This window comes from Lutra lutra, chromosome 14 (assembly GCF_902655055.1).
Source record: "Lutra lutra chromosome 14, mLutLut1.2, whole genome shotgun sequence".
In the NCBI taxonomy this organism is placed as follows: domain Eukaryota; kingdom Metazoa; phylum Chordata; class Mammalia; order Carnivora; family Mustelidae; genus Lutra; species Lutra lutra.
Window position 1 is genome coordinate 35,164,986 of NC_062291.1, and position 26,818 is coordinate 35,191,803.

The 26,818-nt window shown below is 37.4% G+C and overlaps 1 protein-coding gene across 8 annotated transcripts in view; it reads right to left on the reverse strand.

Moving 5' to 3' along the window:
- The window catches only part of CFAP70 (cilia and flagella associated protein 70), a 124,531-nt gene that overhangs the window by 27,537 nt on the left and 70,176 nt on the right, over positions 1–26,818 (reverse strand). For 6 of the 8 annotated variants that reach the window (XM_047702889.1, XM_047702888.1, XM_047702894.1 and 3 more), the window contains 9 exons: positions 22,043–22,168; positions 16,218–16,351; positions 15,981–16,096; positions 15,555–15,782; positions 9,036–9,194; positions 8,364–8,485; positions 6,770–6,922; positions 6,081–6,242; positions 3,579–3,668 (listed from right to left, as the gene is read on the reverse strand). In XM_047702889.1, the coding sequence (XP_047558845.1) occupies positions 3,579–3,668; positions 6,081–6,242; positions 6,770–6,922; positions 8,364–8,485; positions 9,036–9,194; positions 15,555–15,782; positions 15,981–16,096; positions 16,218–16,351; positions 22,043–22,168 (1,290 nt within the window). The remainder of the gene's footprint in view (positions 1–3,578; positions 3,669–6,080; positions 6,243–6,769; positions 6,923–8,363; positions 8,486–9,035; positions 9,195–15,554; positions 15,783–15,980; positions 16,097–16,217; positions 16,352–22,042; positions 22,169–26,818) is intronic. The other 2 variants (XM_047702892.1, XM_047702893.1) reach the window with 2 other exon arrangements.

A 26,818-nucleotide genomic window follows, 5' to 3' on the forward strand; every position in this document is an offset into this window, starting at 1 on the left:
AATTTCATTCAATCAATGTTAATTAATCAATTATACTTGCTAAGGATTTATTCTGTGACAGGTAGTATGCTAGGTACTGTGAATAAAATGATAAAATACAACTTCTCAAAGAGTTCACTGACAGATAAGTAAAAAAAAAAAAAAGAAAATCCAAACATAAATAGTTCCAATACAGAGTAAACATTTCTATAATAAAAGCATATATAGATCTAGTGGAGGGACATAGGAAAATGGGAATAATTGCACCCTGGAATTAAAGGATAGCTTCTGAGAGGAAATATTACTAAAGTGAGTCCTGAAGGATAAATAGGAGTCTATTAGCTACACAAGGTGAAGAAAGGCATTCCCAGAAAAAAGAATATCATATACGAAGGCCTGGAGGCACAAGAGAGTGTGGTGTGGTCAGGAAACAATCTTAAGTACGCATGTGGGACTGGAGAAAAAACAGAGATCAGGGAGAATAAAGTAAGTGATAAAACTAAAGAGTTAGGCACCAGATGATATATGTTCATTCAAAGGAATGTGAACTTTATTCTGAAACAAGGGGTAGCCGTTGAAGAGTTTAAGTAGGGGAATAACACAATATTTGCATATTTTAAAGACCACTTTGATAACAATGTGGGCGATGGATTAAGGTAGGACAAGAGATCATGCTAGCAGAAGAAGAAGGTATGAGGCTTGAATTGGAGCTATAAAAATAGGATGGAGAGGAGATAATAGACTCAAGAGACGTTGAAGAGACAAAATCAATAGGGTATTTGATACCTAATTAAAAGTAACAGGAGAAGTAGACTAGGATACCTTTTAAGTTTCTGGCTTGGTTGATCAGGTTCACTACAGCTCCATTTACCAAGACACAGAATACAGGAGAAGGTGTAGGCTTAAGGAATGTGAGAATCCTTCAGGGTTAAATTAGGTTGTATTTCAGATATGCACATTTTAAGGTGTCTAGGGAACCATGAAAATGGAGCTGTCCATTACACTGTTTGATATAAGGGTCAGAACTTGAAAAGTGTTATGCATTAAAGGTTTAGAATTCATTAGGGCACAAGTGGTAGTTTAGGCCACTGGGGTAGATGTATTTTTTCCTTAGGGTAAATAAATGTGCTGACAGGACAAGAGGGCTGACTGTAGAGCCTGGGAGGACCCAACAATTATGGTAGGTAAAAGAGTGGGAGCTGACAAAAAAGGCTGAGAAAGGTATCAGGGAAGAAGGCATAGAACTGGAAGGATATGAATGAAGTATTGTGGAAGTCAAGGGAGGAGAGGGCTTCAGGAAGAAAGCAGTCAACAGGGTTAAGTGCCAGAAATTCATCTAAGTATCTATGGCATTTAGCAATTAGGATGTTAAGGGAACTTCTGTCAGAAGTGCCAGTAAGGGGGCACCTGGGTGGCTCGGTGGGTTAAGCCTCTGCTTTCGGCTCAGGTCATGATCCTAGAGTCCTAAGATCGAGCCCCACGTCAGGCTCTCTGCTCAGTGGAGAGCCTGCTTCCTCCTCTCTCTCTCTCTGCCTGCTTCTCTGCCTACTTGTGATCTCTGTCAAATAAATAAATAAAATCTTTAAAAAAAAAAAAAAAAAGAAGTGCCAGTAAGGTGGTAAGGGTAAAGTGGTAAATGAAAGGTAAATGGGACCTGGGATATGAGCAGATAATTCACAAGTAAAAAATATGTGTATCCCATATTTCAACCTCATTATTGATGAAAATGCAAATTAAGGTATTGATCACGTTGGCAAATGATAATGCCCATTGTTGATGAGGTAACAGGGAAATGCACTCTCATACCTCCTGGCAAGGTATAAATCAGTATACACCCTTTCTAGAAGGCAAATTGACACCATAATTTAAAGACTTTAAAATTTTTCTACATTAAGGTATATCCTAAGGAAATAAAAAGAATTAAGCACAGAGATTTATGTATAAGAATGTTTATCTCAGTTTCATCTACAATAGTATAATAGTAGAAACTAACAACATGCCCAATAATGAGTGATTGGTCAAAAAAATTATGATATATCCACACATAGGTATAGTATGACTAAAATACTTATGGGGAATAGGGATTACTTGGACATTTTAGGGGTGAGGCTTAACTTAATCTTTTATTAAGATTTCTGTTTTGTACGTTGGATCAGAAAGTTCACATTGTGTGTGTGTGTGGGGGGGGTGGTCCCTAATCAGTAATTTAATAAAAACTTACACAAAGTTAAAAAAAAAAGATTTTTGTTTTGTTTTTAGTTTCTACCTCAATGAAAATATTATTTAAAGTACTCAAAACAAGCAGAAGCATGACTTACGTTGAATAGTCTGTAGAGCTAGTTTCTGGTACTTTTGGCAGTGTTATCAGTTTTCTAAGAGCTATGTTTTATATTCTTTCTGGGAAGGTAGAACAGGGGAGCACACAGCCTTTGTAAAAATGATCATATGTTCCAGTTGACCTGGGTCCCAGTGTAATTATTAATAGCACCCTTTCCATCCTCTGAAGTGTCCTGGTTAGTATGAAATATTGCATGGTCAATTCACTTACACATCCAAACCAGGGAACACAATGAAGGCATCAGAAATCATGTTTTAGACTATTTGGTGATGCAAAAAGATATCAGTGCTGTACTGCTTAAGTAGAAAAAAGATTTAATAGCAGTAAATATATTATTTATACATTATATTGTTTTATACATTATAATGTTTTATACATTAAAATTGCTTTCATATATGTATGAAGAAGGCTGCAGGAAATGCATTCAAATGTTAATAGTAGTTATCACTGAGTGGTTGGATTATGGATACTTTTATGTTTTCTTTACATTTTTTTATCTTCTAAATTTTGTATAATGAACATGTATCACCTTTATGGTTAAAAAAGAACAGCAATAAGGAAGAGGAAGCAGGGAATACAGGCAACTCATTTGGCTGTTACCACTGTTGTATAATAAAAAGGGGGAAAGAATGGTGAAAGAGCTGTTTGAGAAGGAAAGGTTAAAAATGTAATCCAAAGAAAAAGACAAAATGAAGAGAATAAGGTACTAGGGAGAAAATTAGAGGTTAGCATCAAGAATACTGTATGGTGACTACCATAACACAATAAAAAAGAAAAAAGAATACATTGAAGAAATTGGACATGAACAACACACTGCATGCCTCTTTCAAAGATTGTAAGAATAGAGGAAAGGGTGGCTAGAGAGTTTTTAGGGGTGGGGAGCAAAAGATCTCCCAGAAGCTAAAGCAGCTCCTCCTGGAAACAGAAGGGCCACAGAGCTTAATAAGCATCAATAAATTTCTTTAATCGAGTAAATTCTTCATTTATCATATCATTTTTTTCCCTTACAGATAACATCATAAAATTATGAGCTTCTGTACCAAGTAACATGGAGTTTTTCGTTATATAGCTTCCTGGTTCAGATTTTTGTGGGATTTTGAAGACTTTTATTTTTACAGTATGGATTGACTATTTAGTTTACTGAACACCTTTGAAAAGTAACATTTTTCACCATCATTACAAACTCCCAGGATGCTTAGAAGCCTAAGGAATCAAGGTCAGCTATATTCACAGGCCTAGTCTCAAGCCTTTAAACTCTTACCCGATAACAGGCTATTCCCAGTCCTAGCCAGGTAAGGCATGAAGGTGATCTCTTACAGGCTTGCATGTAGGTTTTCTTTGCCTTTTCATACTGTAGAAAGAAAGCACCACTAAGCTATTGTTCTTCTGGAAGTTTCAAATGCTATATTGCTAGGATAGTCATGAGGCTTCTGTAGTTATACTCAAGACCAATCTGAGTTAAATGAGCCCTTAAATTATTTTGTTTTTTTTTTTTTAAGATACAAGTTTTTTTAAGAGCAGCTTTAGGTTCACAGCAAAACTGAGAGGAAAGTATAGCAATTTCTCATATACTCCCTGCTGCCACACATGATAGCCTCTCCCATTATCAACATCCTCCAACAGGGTGGTACCTTTGTTACAACTGATGAAACTACATTGATACATCATCATTACCTAAAGTCCACAGTCATATTTGGTATTATACATTCCATAGGTTTGGACAAATGTGTAATAACATGCATCCATTATTAGAGTATTTTCACAGCCCTAAAAATCCTCTGTCCTCCATCTATTCATCACTTCCCTTCCCCCACCCTTCAAAACCACTGATCTCTTTACTGTTTCCATAGTTATGCCTTTTCCAGAATGTCATACAACTGGAATCACACAGTACGTAGCCTTCTCAGACTGGCTACTTTGATTTAGCAATATGTATTTTAGCTGCCTTTATGTTTCTTCATGGTTTGCTAGTTTATTTCTTTTTAGTGCTGAGTAATACAGGAAACATTCAGAAAAACTCAAGAAACAAACATCCAAAAGAATTATATCTCTTCTTATCTCACATCTCCAATATGAGAGACGTTAACTATAGGTAAGCCTCAGCAAATAGCCTAAGAATTGCTTACCCAGTAAATTGCTTGCCTAGTGACTATTTAAGTCAGAAGCTGGGTTCAGATGTAGCTTGCAATGATGTCAGAAAGAACACTTCTTATTTACTTCACTGCAGTGGGATAATGATTTTTTTTTTCTTAAGTCTATGGGGGCCTTCATACTTTAATTATAAGGTATTACAACTTCTTGGGGTGCCTGGGTGGCTCAGTGGGTTAAGCCGCTGCCTTCGGCTCAGGTCATGATCCCAGGTCCTGGGTTCGGGCCCCACATCGGGCTTTCTGCTCAGCAGGGAGCCTGCTTCCTCCTCTCTCTCTGCCTGCCTCTCTGCCTACTTGTGATTTCTCTCTGTCAAATAAATAAATAAAATCTTTAAAAAAAATAAGGTATTACAACTTCTTGTTGCTGCTGTTGCTTTATTTTATAAAGATTTTATTTATTTATTTGTCAGAGAAAGAGAAGGCACAATCAGTGGGGAGACAAAGGGAGAAGCAGACTCCATGCTGAGCAGGGAGTCCAATGCAGGATTTGATCCTGGGACCCTGGGATCATGACATGAGCTGAAGGCAGACACTTAACTCACTGAGCCACCCAGGCATCCCTTTATTTTAAATAGAAAGATAATTGGGTATTCTAGGGGTAGAAATAGAATGAAGTCAAAACAAAAGCCCAAAGTCAAAAGGCAGAGTGTTAATACTTGTTGATATGAGATGATGGGTCCACATTGGTTCATTTCTACTATTCTGTCTACTTAGTATTTATTTGTGTTTTTTGTTTGTTTGTATGTTTGTTTTTTAAGTAGGCTCCACACCCAGCAAGGAGCCCAGTGCAGGGGATGAACTCACAACCTTGAGATCAAGACTTGAGCTGAGATGGAGAGCTGGGTTCTTAACTGATTGAGCCACCAAGGTGCCCCATACTTTGTATGTATTTGAAATTTTCCATAACAGAAAGTTTCTTTTTCCTTTAAGATTTTATTTATTTTTTTGACACAGAGAGAGATCACAAGTAGGCAGAGAGGCAGGCGGGGCCGGGGGTGAAACAGGCTCCCTGCTGAGGAGAGAGCCCAATACGGGGCTCAATCCCAGGGCCCTGAGATCATGACCTGAGCCGAAGGCAGAGGCTTAATCCAGTGAGCCACCCAGGTGCCCCCAAAGTTTCTTTTAGAAGATCTTGGGGGTGATTCCTAAAATATGGAGAGTAATTACAAAGGAGTCAGGTTAGAGTTCCCTGTGGAATGGAGTTAGCCTCAGCTGAATTAAATATAAAACTTTATGTTGAGGAAGAAGGTTGAAGAAGTTCTTTTGACATTTTCCATTAGTTAAGTCAAGCTAAGAATGTTACTACTACTGCTAATAAAAGTTACCTTAAATATTAACTACGATAACATTTATTGAGTTCTACACAACTTTTTAGTATCATAATGGTTAAAACCACAGACTCCAATATTAGACTGCCTGGATTTGAATCCTACTTCTATTAATTACTAGTTTATCTAATGTTGGTCAAATCACTTTATCTTTGGATATAAAAGTATTGATATCATATCTGTGTTGGGTCCACACAGATGGACGTTAATGTTTGAACTGAATTCAGGTCCCCGACCATGACCTGATTTTTTTTACATGGTTACTCTCCATCCTCTGTCCCTCACCTCTTTCTCTTCCAGATAGATGTGTCCCAGTCGCAGGAAGATGAAGTGCATCTCAGAAGCATCCACTACAAAACTAATGGTTCGCTCATAGCATGCCTTGGCCTCAGCATGATTTCCACTTAGAAAATAGAGATGGCCCTTCACGCCCCAGACATTAGGGTTCTGAGAAGGTAAAGAACAAGTAGTACTTGGGATGAGGTGGTATTTAAAAGTCCATTAGTGATCTTTGTTTAACATTTAAAATTAGACTAAGTCCTTCTTTTTCTAACAGCACTCAGTTAGAAAAAGGGCCATTCAGTTGCACTGGGAGGTATTTTTCTAGGTCTGCTCCCTCATTTCTTTCCTGCATTTTTCAAAACTATTTTGTCTTTGGGGTAAATATTAAGAAAAACATTCAAACATAACCAAGAGAATGTTCACAGTGAGAAAAAAAAGAAGAAATCCAGAAAATATGAAATAGATCAATTATCAGCTAAAGAGCTATCCTTATCCTTTTCTCTGCCCTTTGCAAAACTCATAACTGCTTGAGAAAAAAAAAATGGAAGGAAATAGATGAGTTTACTGGAAGTTGAAGACCTCCACCTCTAGTAACTAGAAATCTACCCGTGATATGGCATCATCACCTTTAAAAAAGCCTGCTTGCCCCTCCCCCAAACTATACTCAAGAGGTTCTAGAAAAAAGTTATTACCAGGTAGTCCATCTGGGCTGCATGTTGAAGGTATTCCTCTGCCTTGGCAAAGTCCTTCTTGAGAAGGTGTGTCTGGGCCAGCACCAAGTAATACTCGCAGCTGGGGCCTCCTTGAGGGCATAACAGCTCATGTGCAAGCACCCTGTGCACATACTATGAGGAAAAACCAGATTATAAGGAGTATATAATAGCTGCATTGTGTCAATTCCATAGCTCTTGCAGCTGAATATTATGCCCGATAATAATGAATAAGAAACATATTATAGAATGAAATGATTACCAACTTCAAAAGGTTAGAGGTGAATTATAAAGATTTAGCACATCATGGTTCCATTACCCACTATTCACTTAGTCACCAAATACAGACATTTCCAAATTAAAAATATGCAGTACTGAACAATTCTGGTCTTGCTGTTCAGAAAACTAGATGAATTTTTGCATGTATGTTATGAGCAAATAAAAGCTCTTCATCAACCACTTCAAGGACACATGAGTTAACATTTTCAGGCAGCTACCATTATTGAAGAAACTTAGTGAGGCAAAACCTCCTTTTCTAAAATTCTAGGCTCAGGATCTTAGAAACATAAATGTTTGTTTCTGACAAACTCTCATCTATGTTTGCCAGTTTTACACTTTGGGCTATTCTTTATTTTTAATGCTATATAAGGTTTGCAAATTTAACAAAGTCAGATGTACTTACTAAGCAGAGGGGGAAGTTCTACTTTTCTTCTCCCTCCATTCCCATCTTAGCCTATCCTATAGAAACTCCCATTAACACTTATACCTTCTTAAAAAAATAGTGGGAGGAGGTTCTGGAGCTGTTACCCTATACCTACATTTCTGGCTCTTTGCATGGGGTGGTGGGGATAGAGACTTATTTAATCTGGGATACAGAGATGTTTCTCTACTGGGAAAGGTTAATGTGTTAAAAGTTCCTGTTTAATGTGGCCCACTCCTAGTCAGGTCATAATTCTTGCCCTTTCTTGAGCTTGCCACGCTCAAGTGGAACATAAACTCTGCAGGATCAGGGCCAACTCTCCTGGTTCCTGGATCTTGCTCTCTTTCCTACTACTTGCTTCATGGAAATATTTCTTGTTTCCCATGTGGTAGGTAGACCTCACAGGATGCTCTTCTTCTTCTCGAGTAGTTCTATCTGTGACTGTATGGGTAAGTCAAATCTGAGGCTAGTCACATATCCAGCCCAGTTATACAAATTAAAAAAAATTAGTATTTTTATTCCCCCACATTTACTACCTAGAAAGGAAGAAAGATATGATTATGCTCCTGTGAGCCCCCAACACTTACATAATATGAGTTCTGATAATAAATTGATATCAGGTTACATAAGCCTTTAGAGTCCAATTTTGCTCTGCTGGTATTCTGAGGGAACAGATTTGCAGTGAGCTGTTCTGATGCTCTCTGTAGAGAGTGGTTCAAATTTGGATGTTCACACCATTAGGCCTAGAGTGTGTTCTCAAAAGCATATTTGATTTCTGCATCATGCATATTAAAGCTTGGAAAGATACCACTATGGATTGAATAAGTAGTCCACTAAAATCTTTCCATCTACATGCCCTTTTCCAAATATTCTGACCTGGACAGCATTGACTTTCATCAAGAAACGTATGGTCTCCATGAAGATGGTGGCAGGAGTCTGGGAAACACCATGAGGGCTAGGATGCAAAAAGGTTGATGAATCTTGACATTTTGATATTTCTGAAAATATTAAATTAAAAGAATAGATGACTAGATGTAAAGGAAAAAAAGGTCAGAAGCTCAGAGAGTGAGCTACATTACTACTAATGAGCCAGGAGAGTATTCTAATCTAATATATGAGAGAGGTTATAACCTGAAAAGCAATAAATTCCTTTATAGCAACGGTCCCCAAAGATCTCAAAAGTTCTCAAGGTTAGTCTATTGCTGTTTCAAATGCAAGTTACAACCAAATGAAATGCATTCTAGAAGTATTCATATCTTCCTGAATGTGAAACACAACCTATTGATATTCTAAAAATGAAGAATCACTGTTAAAAAATCCTAAGTCTGTAGTTAGCCACTTCTCTGAGCTAAATATAAATTCTTGCCTAGGAAGGGTTGCACTACTGAGTTCGGATTATTAAAGTCTAGCCTCATGTGAAGGAATTTAGGCAATATGACAAACTAATCAAATTCAAACAAGATTACCATTTTGGTAATCATAAGAGTTTTCATCTTTTCTAGTTAGTTTATGCCCTTATTTCAAGTGGAAATCTTTATTCCTAAGTACCTTTTTTCACTGGTATCTCCTTGAGAAGTATATTGGATGGTTTTTGGCAAACAGTTGGATCCTGAGATTGTGCGGGTAAAATGTGTTCTTGTGAGTCCGAAAGCAGTTTGGAGGATTCTTCAAGAAAGTCATCTGGAATGGATGTTGGAGCTCCTGGTCCTAAATAGATTAAATTTTAATGAGAAAAAAAAAAAAAACCCTTCTTCCATTGGATATTAGAAGAGGAAAAATATAATTATTTTCAAAGCATAAGAAACATATTTCCTAAATACTGCATGGGTAGACTTGTTTTGTAGACATTTTATATACTTTTTAAAGATTTTATTTTTAAGAAATCTCTATACCCAATATGAGGCTCAAACTTACAACCCTGAGATCAAGAGTCACATGTTCCACTGACTGAGCCAGCCAGGTGCCCCAGACTTTTCATATTTCTGAATAATTTAGAGTACAAGCTAAACTGACAGCTCAGCTTCTATAACTGTAATTCCTAGTCCAACCCTGCTACTAACCTAAGTTATGATGATGTCAAACAAATACCTATTATAAAAGTTATTTGCTAAACCCAGAACGTGAAGAATCTAAATGAGGTTAATATATTTTTAGATTAAATTAAAACTCTTGAAGGACAGGAATTCTTTTCATCTTAGTATTCAAAAACACCATTATCATCATTATAAGTAGCTATATTTGAACATCGCTATATGCCAGGAATTGTATTAAAGATTGTGCTAAAAACCTTAATGTATAATCTTTATTTTTCACAACATTTACTATGCTCCTTTAAACAAGGTGAATCACAGAGAAGTTAAATAACTTGCTGAAGCTCTTGAACCTGTCTTGCTGCCTCTCAAATAAATAAATGTTTGATGAATAAAAATAAAAAGCAACGTCAGGGTGGAAATGAACAGTGGCCAGTTGGTTCCCAGTCAGAAGAGGTCACCCTCAGCCAGAGCAAAAGATATGGCTTTGAAAAATGGCCAGAAGTTGGATAGGTAAAGGGGGAGAAGCATTTAAGGTTGAGAGCATGCTATTGGCAAAAGCACAAAAGTAGTGAGCTAATTATTTTAATGGGTATTGAGAATAACATAGAGAAAATTAAGAGAAAGACAGGTTGGAGCTAGACTGTACTGACATGATTGAAAAATATTTTATTTATTTATTGGACAGAGAGAGACACAGCGAGAGGGAACACAAGCGGTGATTGGGAGGGGAAAATAATGCTTCCTGCTGAGCAGAGAGCCTGATGTGGGGCTCAATCCCAGAACCCTAGGATCATGACCTGAGCTGAAAGCCAATGCGTAAACACTAAGCCACCCAGGCGCCCCTGTACTGACATTTTAATGCTAGGATTTTTCTTCTGTAAACAAAAGGAGAAAACAATGAAGAGTTTTGAACAGAAAAATCTGAAAATGAAAGTGGTATTTTATGAAAATTACTCTAGCAGTGCTATGAAGCAAGGAATAAAAAATACAGAATGGAAAAAAAAATACAGAATGGAGACAAAGAGGTTTGTAGAAAGGCTGTTACAACAATCTGGAAATTTTGTAATGAAGAATAGTGGAAGTTTTAAAAGGAGGATGCAAGGAGCATTTTGAAAGAGAACCAGGTAGTCCTAAGAATTAACCTATTATAGGGATGGGGGAAGTTCAATTCTAGAAAGGAAGAGGAAGCAGGGATGACTGAGATCATAGACTTGGGTGCTTAATATAGCAATGTAGAGTCAATCTGGGAGATGAGCAGTTGAATTTACTGGTAGAAAAATCCAGCTCCTGGGTTCTGGAGGGATGTCAGGGCTAAATATAGAAATTTGAGAGTTATCAGTAGTAAAATGGAAACTGAGTGCAGGTTGGCTCTTAGAAAGTAAGACTATATTATTGGGAGATGATTACCTCTAATGAGTTTAACAAGAAAGAGAAGCTAACAAAGGAAACCCAAACTGTTGGGAGATGTAGGATGCAATGCCACATGTATTTCAGGAAGGAAAGAGTGGTTAAATACTTCGGACTGGGGGCGCCTGGGTGGCTCAGGGGGTTAAGCCTCTGCCTTTGGCTCAGGTCAGGATCCCAGGGGTCCTGGGATCTAGCCCCGCATCGGGCTCTCTGCTGGGCAGGGAGCCTGCTTCCTCCTCTCTCTCTGCCTGCCTCTGGCTACTTGTGATCTCTCTCTCTGTCAAATGAATAGATAAAATCTTAACAAATCTTAAAAAAAATACTTCACCTCTTTGGTTAGGTTTATCACCAGGTATCTTATGGTTCTTGGTGCTATAGTAAATGGAATCAATTCTCTAATTTCCCTTTCTGTATTTTCACTGTTAGTGTATAAGAAAGCCACTGATTTCTGTACATTGACTTTGTATCCTGCCACATTACTGAATTGCTATATGAGTTCTAGTAGTTTGGGGGTGGAGTCTTTTGGGTTTTCCATATAAAGTATCATGTCATCTGTGAAGAGAGAGAGTTTGACTTCTTCATTGCCAATTTGGATACCTTTAATTTCTCTTTGTTGTCTGATTGCTGTTGCTAGGACTTCTAATACTATGTTGAACAAGAGTGGTGAGAGTGGGCATCCTTGTCATGTTCCTGATCTCAGCGGGAAGGCTGCGAGCTTTTTCCCATTGAGGGTGATATTTGCTGTGGGTCTTTCATAGATAGATTTTATGAAGTTCAGGAATATTCCCTCTATCCCTATACTTTGAAGCGTTTTAATCAGGAACGGATGCTGGATTTTGTCAAATGCTTTTTCTGCATCAATTGACAGGACCATGTGGTTCTTCTCTCTTCTCTTATTGATTTGTTCTATCACATTGATTGATTTGCGAATGTTGAACCATCCTTGCAACCCAGGGATGAATCCCACCTGGTCATGCTGGATCATCTTTTTTTTTTTTTAATAATTTTTTTTTTAAAGATTTTATTTATTTATTTATTTGACAGAGAGAGATCACAAGCAGTCAGAGAGGCAGGCAGAGAGAGAGGAGGAAGCAGGCTCCCCGCTGAGCAGAGAGCCCGATGCGGGGCTCGATCCCAGGACCCTGAGACCACGACCCGAGCCGAAGGTAGCGGCTTAACCCACTGAGCCACCCAGGCGCCCCATGGATCATCTTTTTAATGTGCTATTGGATCCTATTTGCTAGGATCTTGTTGAGATACCACCTTACACCAGTTAGAATGGACAAAATTAGCAAGACAGGAAACAGCATGTGTTGGAGAGGATGTGGAGAAAGGGGAACCCTCTTACACTGTTGATGGGAATGCAAGTTGGTGCAGCCACTTTGGAGAACAGTGTGGAGATTCCTCAAGAAATTAAAAATAGAGCTTCCCTATGATCCTGCAATTGCACTACTGGGTATTTACCCCAAAGATACAGATGTAGTGGAAAGAAGGGCCATCTGTACCCCAATGTTTATAGCAGCAATGGCCACGGTCACCAAACTGTGGAAAGAACCAAGATGCCTTTCAACGGACAAATGGATAAGGAAGATGTGGTCCATATACACTATGGAGTATTATGCCTCCATCGGAAAGGATGAATACCCAACTTTTGTAGCAACATGGGTGGGACTGGAAGAGATTATGCTGAGTGAAGTAAGTCAAGTCCAGAGAGAGTCAATTATCATATGGTTTCACTTATTTGTGGAGCATAACAAATAACATGGAGGACATGGAGAGATGGAGAGGAGAAGGGAGTTGAGGGAAATTGGAAGGGGAGGTGAACCATGAGAGACTATGGACTCTGAAAAAACAATCTGAGGGTTTTGAAGGGCAGGAGGTGGGAGGTTGGGGGAGCCAGGTGGAGGGTATTATGGAGCACAAGGTGTGGTACCAAAACAATGAATTCTGTTATGCTGAAAAGAAATTAAAAAATAAAAATAAAAATACAAAAAAAAAAAAAAAAAAACCAAAAAAGTGGTAAGTTTTAAGTGGGCTCGATCCCAGGATTCTGAGATCATGACCTGAGCCGAAGGCAGTGGCTTAACCCACTGAGCCACCCAGGTGCCCCGGTAAGTTTCCCTTTTAAAGGGAAAAATATTTTTTTAAAAAATTAAATTTTTAAAAAGAAGATCACATCCTGGACCATAGAAAAGTCAAAATAAATTTAAATGGATTCAAATCATACAAAGTGTCTTTTCTAGCCACAGTGAAATTAAATTGGTTAAGCATCTGCCTTCAGCTTAGGTCATGATCCCAAGGTCCTGGCATCGAGCCTCACATCAGACTCCCTGCTCAGTGGGGAGTCTGTTTCTTTTTTAGTCTCTGCCTCTGTTCCTCCCCCTGTTTGTGTGCTCTCTCTCTCTTTCCCTCAAATAAATAAATAAAATATTTTTTTAAAAAGATGTCTGGAAAAACCCCCATATATTTAGAAAATTAAAAGCATAGAAAATTAAATCAGGAAACAACAGATGTTGACAAGGGTGCAGAGAAAGGGGAACCCTCTAACACTGTTGGTAGGAATGAAAACTGGCACAGCCACTCTGGAAAACAGTAGGAGGTTCCTCAAAAAGTTGAAAATAGAGTTACCCTATGAATGAGCAATTGCACTACTAGGTATTTAACCCAAAGATACAAATGTAATGATCCTTGATCCAAAGAGGCATCTGCACCCAATGTTTATAGCAGCAATGCCCACAATAGCCAAACTATGGAAAGAGCCCAGATGTCCATCAACAGATTAATGGACACACACACACGCGTGCACACACACACAGACACACCCTGGAATATTACTCAGCCATCAAAAAAAAAAAAGAAATCTTGCCATTTGCAGAGGGTATTATGCTAAGCAAAATAAGTCAATAAGAGAAAGACAATTATATGATTTCACTTATATGTGGTATTTAAGAAACAAAACAGAGGAGCATAGGGGAAGGGAGGGAAAAATAAAACAAGACGAAATCAGAGAGGGAGACAAACCATAAGATGCTCTTAATCATGGGAAACAAACTGAGGGTTTTGGAGGGGCAGGGGGCAGGAGGATGGGGTAACTGGGTGATGGACCTTAAGGGGGACATGTGATGTAATAAGCACTGGATGTTATATAAGACTGATGAATGAATGAACTCTACCTCTGAAACTCATAGTATACTATGTTAATAAATTGAATTTAAATAATTTTTTAAAATAGAAAATAAAGAAAATTAAAAGCATACTGCTAAATAACTCATGGTCCCAGCAATTCAACTCCTAAATATTTTATCCAGAAGAAATGAAAGTGTATATCCATAAAAATACTTGTAGACAAATATCCATAGCAGTTTTATTTTAGTAGTCCCAAATTAGAAACACCCCAAATATCTATCAACAGGTGAATAGATAAACATGTTGTGGTATCTTCATATAATGGGATACTATTTAGCAATAGAAAGGGATGAACTACTAATATAGACAACAGCATGTTTGACACTCAAAACAGTCATGCTTGGTGAAAAAGAGAACATACTATGTGATCCTATTTAATTCTAGAAGTTCTAGAAAATGGTGGAAATTTTCTAGAATTCTAAAATTTTAGACATGCAAACTAATTGATGGTGACAGAGAGATGCCTGGTAGTTGTCTGGAAACGGAAGCCAGAGAAAGAGGTTTAAATGGGCACAAGGAGAGTTTACGAGATTTTGGATATGTTTATTAACTTGATTGGGGTGATGTTTTCATGGTTGTGTTCAGATGCCAAACATATCAATTTGTATGTGTTAAATATGTACAGTTTATGAAATGTCAATTGTACTTCAAACTGTTAAAAACAAATGCACACAAAATAACAATATGCAATAACATATAAACAAAATAACATATACAAGAAACACATAAACAAAAATACATATTAAACAGATTAGAATGATCAATTTCCTAAAACGGAGGAAAGGAGAATGATAAGAATAGGGAAAAAAGGGAATGTGTGTGTGTGTGCGTGTGCGTGCACACGTACACATGTGCATGCACACACGTGTATAAATAAATAAATAAACTTAAGAATCACAAGAGAAGTGGTGGTGCCTGGGCAGTACAGTCAGTTAAGCATCGGACCCTTGGTTTCAGCTAAGGTCATGATCTCAGGTCCTAAGATCAAGCCCCAGATCTAGCTCCATGCCCAATGTGGAGTCTGCTTGAGATTCTCTCTCCTTTTCTCTCTGCCCCTCCTGCTCATACTCTCTCTCTCTCTCTCAAATAAATAAATAAATCTTAGAAAAATAATCACAAGAGAGGGATTGAGAGTGTTGGAAAAGAAAGTGAGGGGGAAATGAAAGAAATTTACTCTGTTACAATCATACCACTCTTATTGAAACACAGAAATAGTAATTCTTTAAGATTAAAAAACCTGAATGGCAACAATAGCTTCAGACTTCCAATCATATGAATGAGGAATTATTAAAAGGAGTCTTACTGGTATCCCTGGGATAATTCAAAACTCCATCTACTGAATCATTTGACAATTATTTACTACCTACTATGTGCCAGGCCCTATTCATAAGGCCAGTAATTGTTTCAATAGCCACTCATCATCTCCATTTCCTGGTCCTACCTGCTGGGGTTTCTGCCTTCATTGCTGTTGCAGAAGAACCATTAGTGATTCCCCAAGGACCTAAACTGTGTTCTTCTACTTTCCCTCCTTCTTCAATGTACTCAAAAGGACCAGTGCTCCTCTGCTTTATTACTTGTGCCTGAAGCATTCGTGCCTGAAGTTGTTTGAAGCCTTCATGAAATGCCATTTCCATTCGAATATCATTGTTTTGAATTTCATAGTACAAACCTGAAGAAAGAAAGATGTTGAAATAAATGTGACTGGTTTTTCCACCATCATAAACTGAAGAACTGCAACATTTCACTTCTATTTTCCTAATTTTACAAAAGTTTAAGAACTATATGATAAGCCATTAAAGAATGAAAAGAGAAAGGGAGAATCTTATAATGGAAGAAAACACATTCATATCACAGGAAAATACCATACCAAGTAAAGTCCAGGCTACAACATTAGTTGGTTCCAAGCAAGTAGCATCCTCAAAGAAAATTTCTGCCTGCTCATACTTCTCCATAAGGACAGCCAGGACACCACACAGCAACAAGCTGAGAAGAGACCACCAACATGATTCACAACATGGTCCCATGTCACAGTCATGGAACCAAGACAATTTCATATAGAAGCTTATGTGCTCCTACTCATTCTTCATCTCTCTTCCACCCATACCTTTGGATATGATTCTGGTTGAGGGAAAGAGCTTTCCGAAAACACTCCTGTGCTTTGATGTTGTCCTCAGTTAGGAGGCAGAAGGCACCATAGTCCAGCCAGTGTTCCAGGTTCTGGGGCTCACGGACCAACCTCTATCACATGAAGCACGAGGAGGACCAAAGTTATGGTAATACAATGTCATATTTTTTATGCCCATAAAACCACAAATACTCTAAGTTGTATGAAAGCAAAAACTGTCATATTTTTAAAATTTACCACTGAATTCTGAATATCTAGCACAGACACTATTCTGGCTCATAGTATGTGGTGAATAAATACTTATTGCAATAATTTTTAAATTAAATCTTCAAGTCATTGCTTCTTAGTGTCAATGTTATAGTCACCATAAACTCCTCTAATTACTTAGGAACACAGATTCATTTTATAGTTCATTTTAAAGATTCACATATAATAATTCTGTCATGGTCTTTAGATGGCAAATATAAGTTTAAGTACAAATATGCAAAAAAAAGCATCTCACAATGAGTAAAAACTATAAAACATGCTAAAAGAAATTAAAGATGATATAAACAAATGGAAACACATCTCATGTATATGGATTGAAAGACTTAATATTATTAAAATGTCAATACTGCCCAAAGCAATTTACAGATTCCATACAATCTCTATCAAAATCTCAATAATTTTTGTCGCAATAGGAAAAAACACTCTAAAATTTACATGGATTCTCAAGGGACCCTGAATAGCCAAAACAATCTTGAAAAAGAACAAAACTAGAGAACTCATACTTGGCCTAAATGCGCCCATAAAACGACATAGGGTTGCAGATTGGATAAAACGACAGGACCCATCTGTATGTTGTCTACAAGAGACCCATTTCTAACCTAAGGATATATCCAGACTGAAAGTGAAGGGATGGAGAAGCATCTTTCATGCCAATGGGCCTTAAAAGAAGGCTGGGGTAGTGATTTTCATATCAGATAAATTAGATTTTAAACTAAAGACTGTAGTCAGAGATACAGGAGGACACTACATAATTCTTAAATCCACCAAGAAGATCTAACAATTGTAAATATTTACGTCCCCAATATGGGAGCAGCCAATTACATAAGAAAACTGTTAATCAAGATAAAGAGTCATATTAATATGAATACATTAATAGTAGGAGATCTTAACATGCCACTCTCAGTAATAGACAGATCATCCAAGCAGAAAATCAATAAAGAAACAAGAGCATTGAATGATCCATTGGACCAGATGGACCTCATAGATATATACAGAACATTCCACCCTAAAACAACAGAATACTCATTCTTCTCGAATGCACGTGGAACCTTCTCCAGAATAGACCACATACTGGGTCACAAATCAGGGCTCAACCGATACCAAAAGATTGAGATTATTTCCTGCATATTCTCAGATCACAATGCTTTGAAACTGGAGCTCAACCACAAGGAAGGGTTTGGAAGGAATTCAAACACCTGGAAGCTAAAGACCACCTTGCTTAAGAATGCTTGGATCAACCAGGAAATCAAAGAACTTAATTCATGGAAACCAATGAGAATGAAGACACTTTGGTCCAAAACCTATGGGATACAGCAAAGGCAGTCCTAAGGGGGAAATACATAGCCATCCAAGCCTCCCTTTAAAAAATGGAAAAATCCAGAATACACGAGCTGTCTCTACACCTTAAAGAACTGGAGAATCACAACAAATTAAGCCAACTCCACACACAAGAAGGGAAATAATCAAGATTAGAGCAGAGATCAGTGAGATAGAAACTAGAGATACAGCAGAACGCATCAATGAAACTAGAAGTTGGTTTTTTGAAAGAATCAATAAGATCAATAAACCATTGGCCAAACTAATCCAAAAGAAAAGAGAGAAGGCCCAAATTAATAAAATTATGAATGAAAAGGAAGAGATCACAACTAACACCAAGGCAATAGAAACAATCATCAAAATTATTATCAACAGTTACATGCCAATAAGTTAAGCAACCTAGATGAAATGGATGCATTCCTGGAAAACTTCCAAAATTGAACCAGGAAGAAATTGACAACCTGAATAGTGCAATATCTAGTAATGAGATAGAAGCAGTGATCAAAAACCTCCCAAAAAACAAGAGCCCAGGACCTGATGGATTCCCTGGGGTATTCTACCAAACTTTCAAAGAAGAAATAACACCTATTCTCCTGAAGCTGCTTCAAAAAATTGAAGCAGAAGGAAAACTTCCAGACTCTTTTTATGAAGCCAGCATTACCCTGAAACCCAAACCAAGCAAAGACCCCACCAAAAAAGAGAATTTCAGTCCAATATCACTGATGAGTATGGATGCCAAGATTCTCAACAAGATCCTAGCAAACAGGATCCAACAGCACATTAAAAAGATGATCCAACAGCACATTAAAAAGATGATCCAATAGCACATTAAAAAGATGATCCAGCATGACCAGGTGGGATTCATCCCTGGGTTGCAAGGATGGTTCAACATTCGCAAATCAATCAATGTGATAGAACAAATCAATAAGAGAAGAGAGAAGAACCACATGGTCCTGTCAATTGATGCAGAAAAAGCATTTGACAAAATCCAGCATCCGTTCCTGATTAAAACGCTTCAAAGTATAGGGATAGAGGGAACATTCCTGAACTTCATAAAATCTATCTATGAAAGACCCACAGCAAATATCACCCTCAATGGGAAAAAGCTCGCAGCCTTCCCGCTGAGATCAGGAACATGACAAGGATGCCCACTCTCACCACTCTTGTTCAACATAGTATTAGAAGTCCTAGCAACAGCAATCAGACAACAAAGAGAAATTAAAGGTATCCAAATTGGCAATGAAGAAGTCAAACTCTCTCTCTTCACAGATGACATGATACTTTATATGGAAAACCCAAAAGACTCCACCCCCAAACTACTAGAACTCATATAGCAATTCAGTAATGTGGCAGGATACAAAGTCAATGTACAGAAATCAGTGGCTTTCTTATACACTAACAGTGAAAATACAGAAAGGGAAATTAGAGAATTGATTCCATTTACTATAGCACCAAGAACCATAAGATACCTGGAAATAAACCTAACCGAAGAGGTAAAGGATCTGTACTCGAGGAACTACAGAACACTCATGAAAGAAATCGAAGAAGACACAAAAAAATGGAAGACCATTCCATGCTCATTAATTGGAAGAATAAACATTGTTAAAATGTCTATACTGCCTAGAGCAATCTATACTTTTAATGCCATTCTGATTAAAATTCCACCGGTATTTTTCAAAGAGCTGGAGCAAACAATCCTAAAATTTGTACGGAATCAGAAGAGGCCCCGAATTGCTAAGGAAATGTTGAAAAAGAAAAACAAAACTGGCGGCATCACATTGCCTGATTTCAAGCTTTACTACAATGCTGTGATTACCAAGACAGCATGGTACTGGCATAAAAACAGACACCAGGTTTCAAAACTTAAAAAGTTATAGTAATCTGCATGGTGCTAGTATCAAGATAAATATATAGAAAAATGGAATAGAATAGAGAGCCCTCACATATATGGTCAAATGATTTTTGACAAAGAGGCCAAAACCATTCAATATATAAGGACAGTCTTTTCAGCAAATGGAAACCTGGATATCCACATCTACATGTAAAAAATGAAGTTGGACTGCTACTTAATGCCATATACAAAAAATAACTCAAAATAGATCAAAGACCTAGATGTAGGACCTAAAACTATAACATGACTCTGGATATCAAAATGATTTCTTGGATATGATACCAAAGGCACAGTTAACAAAAGAAAAAAAAGACAAACTGGACTTATCAAAAACATTTAAAAAAACTTTTGTACATCAAAAGAAACTCAGTGGAGTAAAGAGGTAATTCACAGAACGGGAGAATATATTTGCAAATCATATACCTGTAACTGGTAAGAATATTCAGAATATGTAACGAACTACTAAAACTCAACAACAAAAATTAAACAAAAGTGACTCAAAAGTGGGCAAAGGACTTAAATAGACATTTCTCTGAAGATCTACAAATGGCCAAAATGCATGGGAATACCACTAAGATTATACTTTTTTAAGGTAAATACCCAGGAGTAGAAACTGCCAAACTATTTTCCAGGGTTGCTTTACCATTATGCATTTCCTCCAGCAAAGTATGAGGGTTCCAGTTGTTTTGTGTCCCCACCAGCACTTCTTATTGTCACCATTTTTCATTTTAGTTATTCTAATGTATTGTAGTGGCACTTTATTGTGATTTGAATTTGCATTCCCTAATGGCTAATGATGTTGAACATCTTTTCATGTTCTTATTTATCATATTTATGTCCTCTTTAGTGAAATATCTTTTCAAATCTTTTGCCCATTTTTATTTAGTCATTTTTCTACTGTTGAATTTTGGGAGTTCTTAATATTCTGGATACAAATCTTTTGTCAGATATATGTTTTGCAGATATTTTTTCCCAATATCTACCTTTCTTTTCTTTCACTAAATACTACTTTTACAAAGCACACATTTTAATTTTGATGAAGTTCCATTTATCCTATTTTTCTTTTATGGATCATGCTTTTGCATCATGTCCAAAACTCCAGGTCATGAAGACTTTCTCCTTTTTTTTTTCTAAAATTCTTACAGTTTTATGTTTTACATTCAGATCTATGGTTCATTTTAAGTTGATTTTTTTTTTTTTAAGTAGGCTCTACACCCAGCCTGGAGCCCAGTGTTGGGCTTGAATTCATGACACTGAGATCAAGACCTGACCGAGAGCAAGAGTTGGATGCTCAACCACTTGAGCCACCAAGGTGCCTCTTTTTTTTTTTTTTTTAAGATTTTATTTATTTATTTGACAGACAGAGATCACAAGTAGGCAGAGAGGCAGGAAGAGAGAGCGAGAGGAGGAAGCAGGTTCCCCGCTAAGCAGAGAGCCCTATTCAGGGCTTGATCCCAGGAGCCTGGGATCATGACCTGAGCTGAAGGCAGAGGTTTTAACCCACTGAGCCACCCAGGTGCCCCACCCAGGTGCCTCTTAAGTTGATTTTTTTATACAATGTTTGAGGCTTAAGTCAAAGTTTATTTTTTGCATATGGATGACCAACAGTTCTAATACCATTTTTTTTAAAAGACTGTCTTTTCTCTATTGAATTCCTTACACCTCTGTCAAAAGTATAATGGCCACGGTCGCCAAACTGTGGAAAGAACCAAGATGCCCTTCAACGGACGAATGGATAAGGAAGATGTGGTCCATATACACTATGGAGTATTATGCCTCCATCAGAAAGGATGAATACCCAACTTTTGTAGCAACATGGATGGGACTAGAAGAGATTATGCTGAGTGAAATAAGTCAAGCAGAGAGAGTCAATTATCATATGGTTTCACTTATTTGTGGAGCATAACAAATAACATGGAGGACATGGGGAGATGGAGAGGAGAAGGGAGTTGAGGGAAATTGGAAGGGGAGGTGAACCATGAGAGACTATGGACTCTGAAAAACAACCTGAGGGTCTTGAAGGGGCGGGGGGTGGGAGGTTGGGGGAACAAGGTGGTGGGTATTAGGGAGGGCACGTATTGCATGGAGCACTGGGTGTGTTGCAAAAACAATGAATACTGTTACGCTGAAAAGAAATAAAAATAAATAAATAAATAAATAAAAATATAATGTCCTCATTTGTGTGGATCTATTTTTAGGTTCTATTTTATTGATTTATGTGTCTATCCTTTCATCAGTCCTCTTGGGTTTTAAATAATTAAAAACTATTTGTTATACCCATATTATACAAATAATAGTAACAATTACCACTGGCAAGACATTTAATTACCTCTTCATAATACACTGCTGCCATTTCAAAGTTCTCATTGACTTCTGCTTCAAATGCAAAGAGTCGAAGCTGTTCACTGCTTGTATAGATGGTCGAAACAGCACCTTGGATATCATCTGGCATGGTCTTGTCATCAAGATGTTAAACAAAACAAAACAATTACAAGTAGAGAGTCTTATAAGAATAAACTAGACGTGAGAACCCAGTTATAAGGTTGAAATTGATATTGGGTTTTTTTACAGTCTTGCCAATATAGTAAGAGTGTGAAAGTGAACCAAGAGAGAAATATCAAGGGTGAAAGAGAAGCTCAGGTGTCTGAATACCAACAATCTAAGCTCATAGAAGTGAGTAAAAATTAATTTGGGTGGAACTATTCTCCTCAACCCTCAGGGCAGTCAAAAATCTCTAAGTAAGCCTCCTTTGACCTCAAACAGCTTACATTTTCTCTAGTGTATGTGAAAAATATTATCATTTTTAGGTGCCATTACATGAAAAAGGTTGGCAAACACTAACTAGAGTCTTCAAACATTGAAAAAACAGGAGATGAAGGGTAACGCTTTGGAAGTTGCTTCTGTACTTTTAGTGAGATATGTAAGCATATCCCAAAAAGGAAACATTTTAGAAATAGCCAGAATGTAGGAGAAAACCCCCCAAAATATTATGCTCCATATACCGACTCAGGAAAGCAGTTCTGGTATAGTAAGTAATCTCCTGGATCAGAAGATATTGTCAAGGCAGACCTCCCCAAATTCTTTAATTAGAAGTAAAAATATTATCAGTGACATTAACAAGTAGAGTTGCTAAGGGATGTAGAGAGTAAAGCTAAATTTGAGATGGGCCAAAGAGAGTTCCTGATCATGGAATAATACTTCTGTTTTTGTTATTTTTAACTTTGATGATCTTGACCTCCAAATCCCTCCAGCAACACACTTCATTGCAAACCAGAAATCCTCTACCTCTAACATTCCACTCCCAGAATCTACGTTACAAGCCTTCAGTCTTTTTGTCACTTAAATCCCCTGAAAACTGCTCTTTGACTTTATTTCCTTCATTTCCAATATGCCTATGTTTCCCAAGTGGGTAAGCTTGGACCTCATGATCATCTACTCATACTACTCTCTCACCAGCACACTCAGGTCCCAGGCATCCTTGTCCTTCTTCTGCACTTGGTCTGAAGACTCCCCAATTAAAACAACCCTACTATCTGACTTCTTAAGTCTTAGACAAGAGCTGCTAACAGGTCCTGAGGAAAACTGCGTACACAAAGAAATATCTGGGCTGCCACAGATTCTTTGGCATTCAGCCTTAGCTGAAGACCTTTCATACTCTCTGCAATCTATGTAGTTGTCCTTGTTCAACAACAAATTCCATAATGCTATGATGCAGTACCTAAATATTCTTCTCTTTCTTCATATTTTTTATTCAAATGTTATTCCCTTCACTGTCCGCAAAGACATTACTTCACAGAGGAAATGGAAATCATTAGACCAGAAATTCCTCAACTAATGAACTCCACACTGAAAGAGTTTATTTCTGCATCCATTGATATCCTTCCTTTCAGTCTGAGGAAGAAGCATCACATCCTTCTCTGTACTTGATCCTTTCCTACCTGTATATAGCCTGGGCTTTGCCATCAATTATTCTCTCTTTCCTTCTATTTTCAATTTGTTCCCATCTGCTGACTCCTTTTCCCAAACCTATGGATATGCTAAAGACATCTCCAGCTTAAAAAGAAAATCTCTATAATTTCTAGCTACTATTTCCCCTCCCTTCCTTTCATCTTCCAACTTCTTGAATTTATATTCACCTGCTTCTTAATCACTCATTTACTCCACAGTTCATTATAATTTGAATCTACTCCATTAGCTCACTGATATTGCTATGTGAAAGTTAATAATCTCTTTGTTTTCAGATTCAATGAAAACTTTTCCAATTTTTTCTTTTTTCCCCCAGTTTATTGAGACATAATTGACCTACATCACTGTGTAAGTTTAAGGCATAGAGCATAATGGTTTGACAGACACATCCTATAAAATAATTACCACAATAAGTTTAGTTAGTATCCATCATCTCAAATGGACATAATAAAAAGAAAAAGAAAAAAAGAAAATTTTTTTCTTGTGATAAGAACTCTTAAGATTTACTCCCTTAACTTTCACATATATCATTCAACAGTGTTAGCTTTAGTCATCATGCTGTACATTACATCACTAGTACTAGTTTATCTTGTAATTTGAAGTTTATACCTTTTGACGACCTTGTTCCAATTCTCCTTCCCCATGAACTCCTAGGAATATTTGACATTGTTGACTACTTTTTCTTCTTAAAATTATCTCCCCTTAGCTTCTGTGGTACCACTGTCTTCTGGCTTTTACCTTTTTAACAATTCACTTATCTCCTTCCATTAATTCTTTTTTTTTTATTAAAGATTTTTATTTACTTACTTGACAGAGAGAGACACAGCGAGAGAGGGAACACAAACAAGGGGAGTGGGAGAGGGAAGAAGCAGGCTTCCCGCTGAGCAGGGAGTCTGATGCGGGGCTCAATCCCAGGACCTTGGGATCATGACTGAGCCAAGCAGGCACCCGTCCTTCCATTAATTCTTTTACTCATCCATCCCTTAAATGCTGCTGCTTGATAGGGTTCCACTGACAGCTCACTTCTCTCTCGATTCATGTTTTTCTCAGCAGCTTAATTTATGATCATATTTTAACTAGTATCTAAGGCATATCTTTTGTTGCACTTCACAGATACTGTCTTTTGGTTGGTTTTTTGTTTGTTTGTTTGTTTTTACAAATTGAAGATTTGTGGTAACTCTATGTCAAACAAATCTATTGTGCCATTTTCTAATAGCATTTGCTCACTTTGTGCCTCTGTGTCACATTTGGGTAATTGTCACAATAATTCAAGCTTTTTCATTGTTAACTATATTTGTTAGAGTGATCTGTGATCTGTGGTTAGAATTCACTGAAAACTTAGATGATGGTTAGGATTTTTTAGCAATACAGTATTTTTTTTTAACTAAGATACGTACATTGTTTTTCTAGACATAATGTTATTGCATACATAATAGTCTCCAGTATAGTGTAAATATTTATATGCACTGGGAAACCAAAAAATTCATTTGACTTGCTTTATTGTGATATTTGCTTTATTGTGGTGGTCTGGAAACAAACTGTCAATATCTCCAAGTAATGCCTGTATATACTCATGGCTCCCCAAATCTTCTCTCCAGCTCAGATCTCTCTTAAGAAAAACCCCACAAGAACCAATGTTCAAAAGTGATTTCAACAATCACCTGCCTCCTACCAAATTCACTTCTGTTGTATTTCCTGTTCTAGTTAATGGTACTATAAGCTACCCCATCATTGAGCCTTAAACTTAAGAATCTTTGACCCCTTTATTACCAAATAATAACTGGTTAACACCACCAGTTTCATTACACCTAACCCATATGACTTACTGCCATCAGAGTGTTTTTCATAAAATGTAGATCTGATCATATTATTCCACTTATAATGTAATTAAATTTATTGCTTCCAAATGCTAATAAGGGAAAAAGTCAAAACTTCTTTGTGTAGCATATAAGGCTTCCATCCACATTCTCAATCCCCCTACTAGGAACTGATCCCTGGCTTCAACTCCTACTTCTATGTCCCTTAACCACTTCAACTTCTGTTCCTAAATGATAGGCAGTTTCTGTATATACCATACTTCCGATCTTCCAAGCTTTTGTGATGTTCCCTATGACTCAAATGCTCCGAAACATCCACCTGGAAAATTTTTAGTCTTCAAGGTCAAGGCACAGCTCTTCTGTGAATCCTTTCCTGACACCTTTCTCAGGGTGAAATTGACCAATCTTTAGGTATCCCCTAACTTGCTCTCCCATGGACATGTCCCTGTCACAGCACTTACCTCACCCTACTGCACTTATTTGTATTTGATGTCTCTCTTCTCTACTAGACAGGGATTCCTTGACAGCACAAGGCAACAGTAATTACTATCTCATGCTCAATTCTCAAGGCAATTTATCTAAATCATCTGTGCTCAAGGTAGAATTGTTTTCTTAATCCTAGGATATCGGACACTCCTCACCTTCCCCCTCCAGAAAGACAAGGTGAAAGAAAAAGTAATGGTGATAGAGAAGAAAGCAACAGTAAAGGGAAAAACAAACAGAGGGTTTGAGGAACAATGGCTGCTTAGAGACGACCAAGGGGACAAAAAGACTTGGATTTTCGCTATTGTTTTCAAATAAACCACAACTATATACATTTAAAAATGAGCAAATGAAGACAATATGCAAGCTGTGCAAATATATATAGAAAGAGACAAATGGGAGAAGAGCAGGCTAACAGTCAAATAGAAAAGGCATGTTTGGGGGCACCTGGGTGGCTCAGTGGGTTAAACATGCAACCCTTGATTTAGGCTCAGGTCATCATCTCAGGGTTGTGAGATCAAGCTCTGTATGGGGCTTCGCAATGGGCAGGGAGCCTGCTTGGGACTCTCTCTCTCTCTCCCTCTCCTTCTGCCCTACTCACCCCCCTCTCAAAAAAAAAAAAAAAAAAGAAAAGAAAAGGCACAATTGAACTGTCATTGTCATTCAGGTATAATATCTGAAAGCTCATAATGTTTCTTAGTTTTGATTGCCAATCATGGAGAGCAAACTGAAAATTGTACACACAGAATGAATAAAATGATGATTTTTGTTTTATAATTTAATTAGCTGATTTTATATATTTCTTTTATCCATCACATTTAAGATAGTTATGAAAGTTA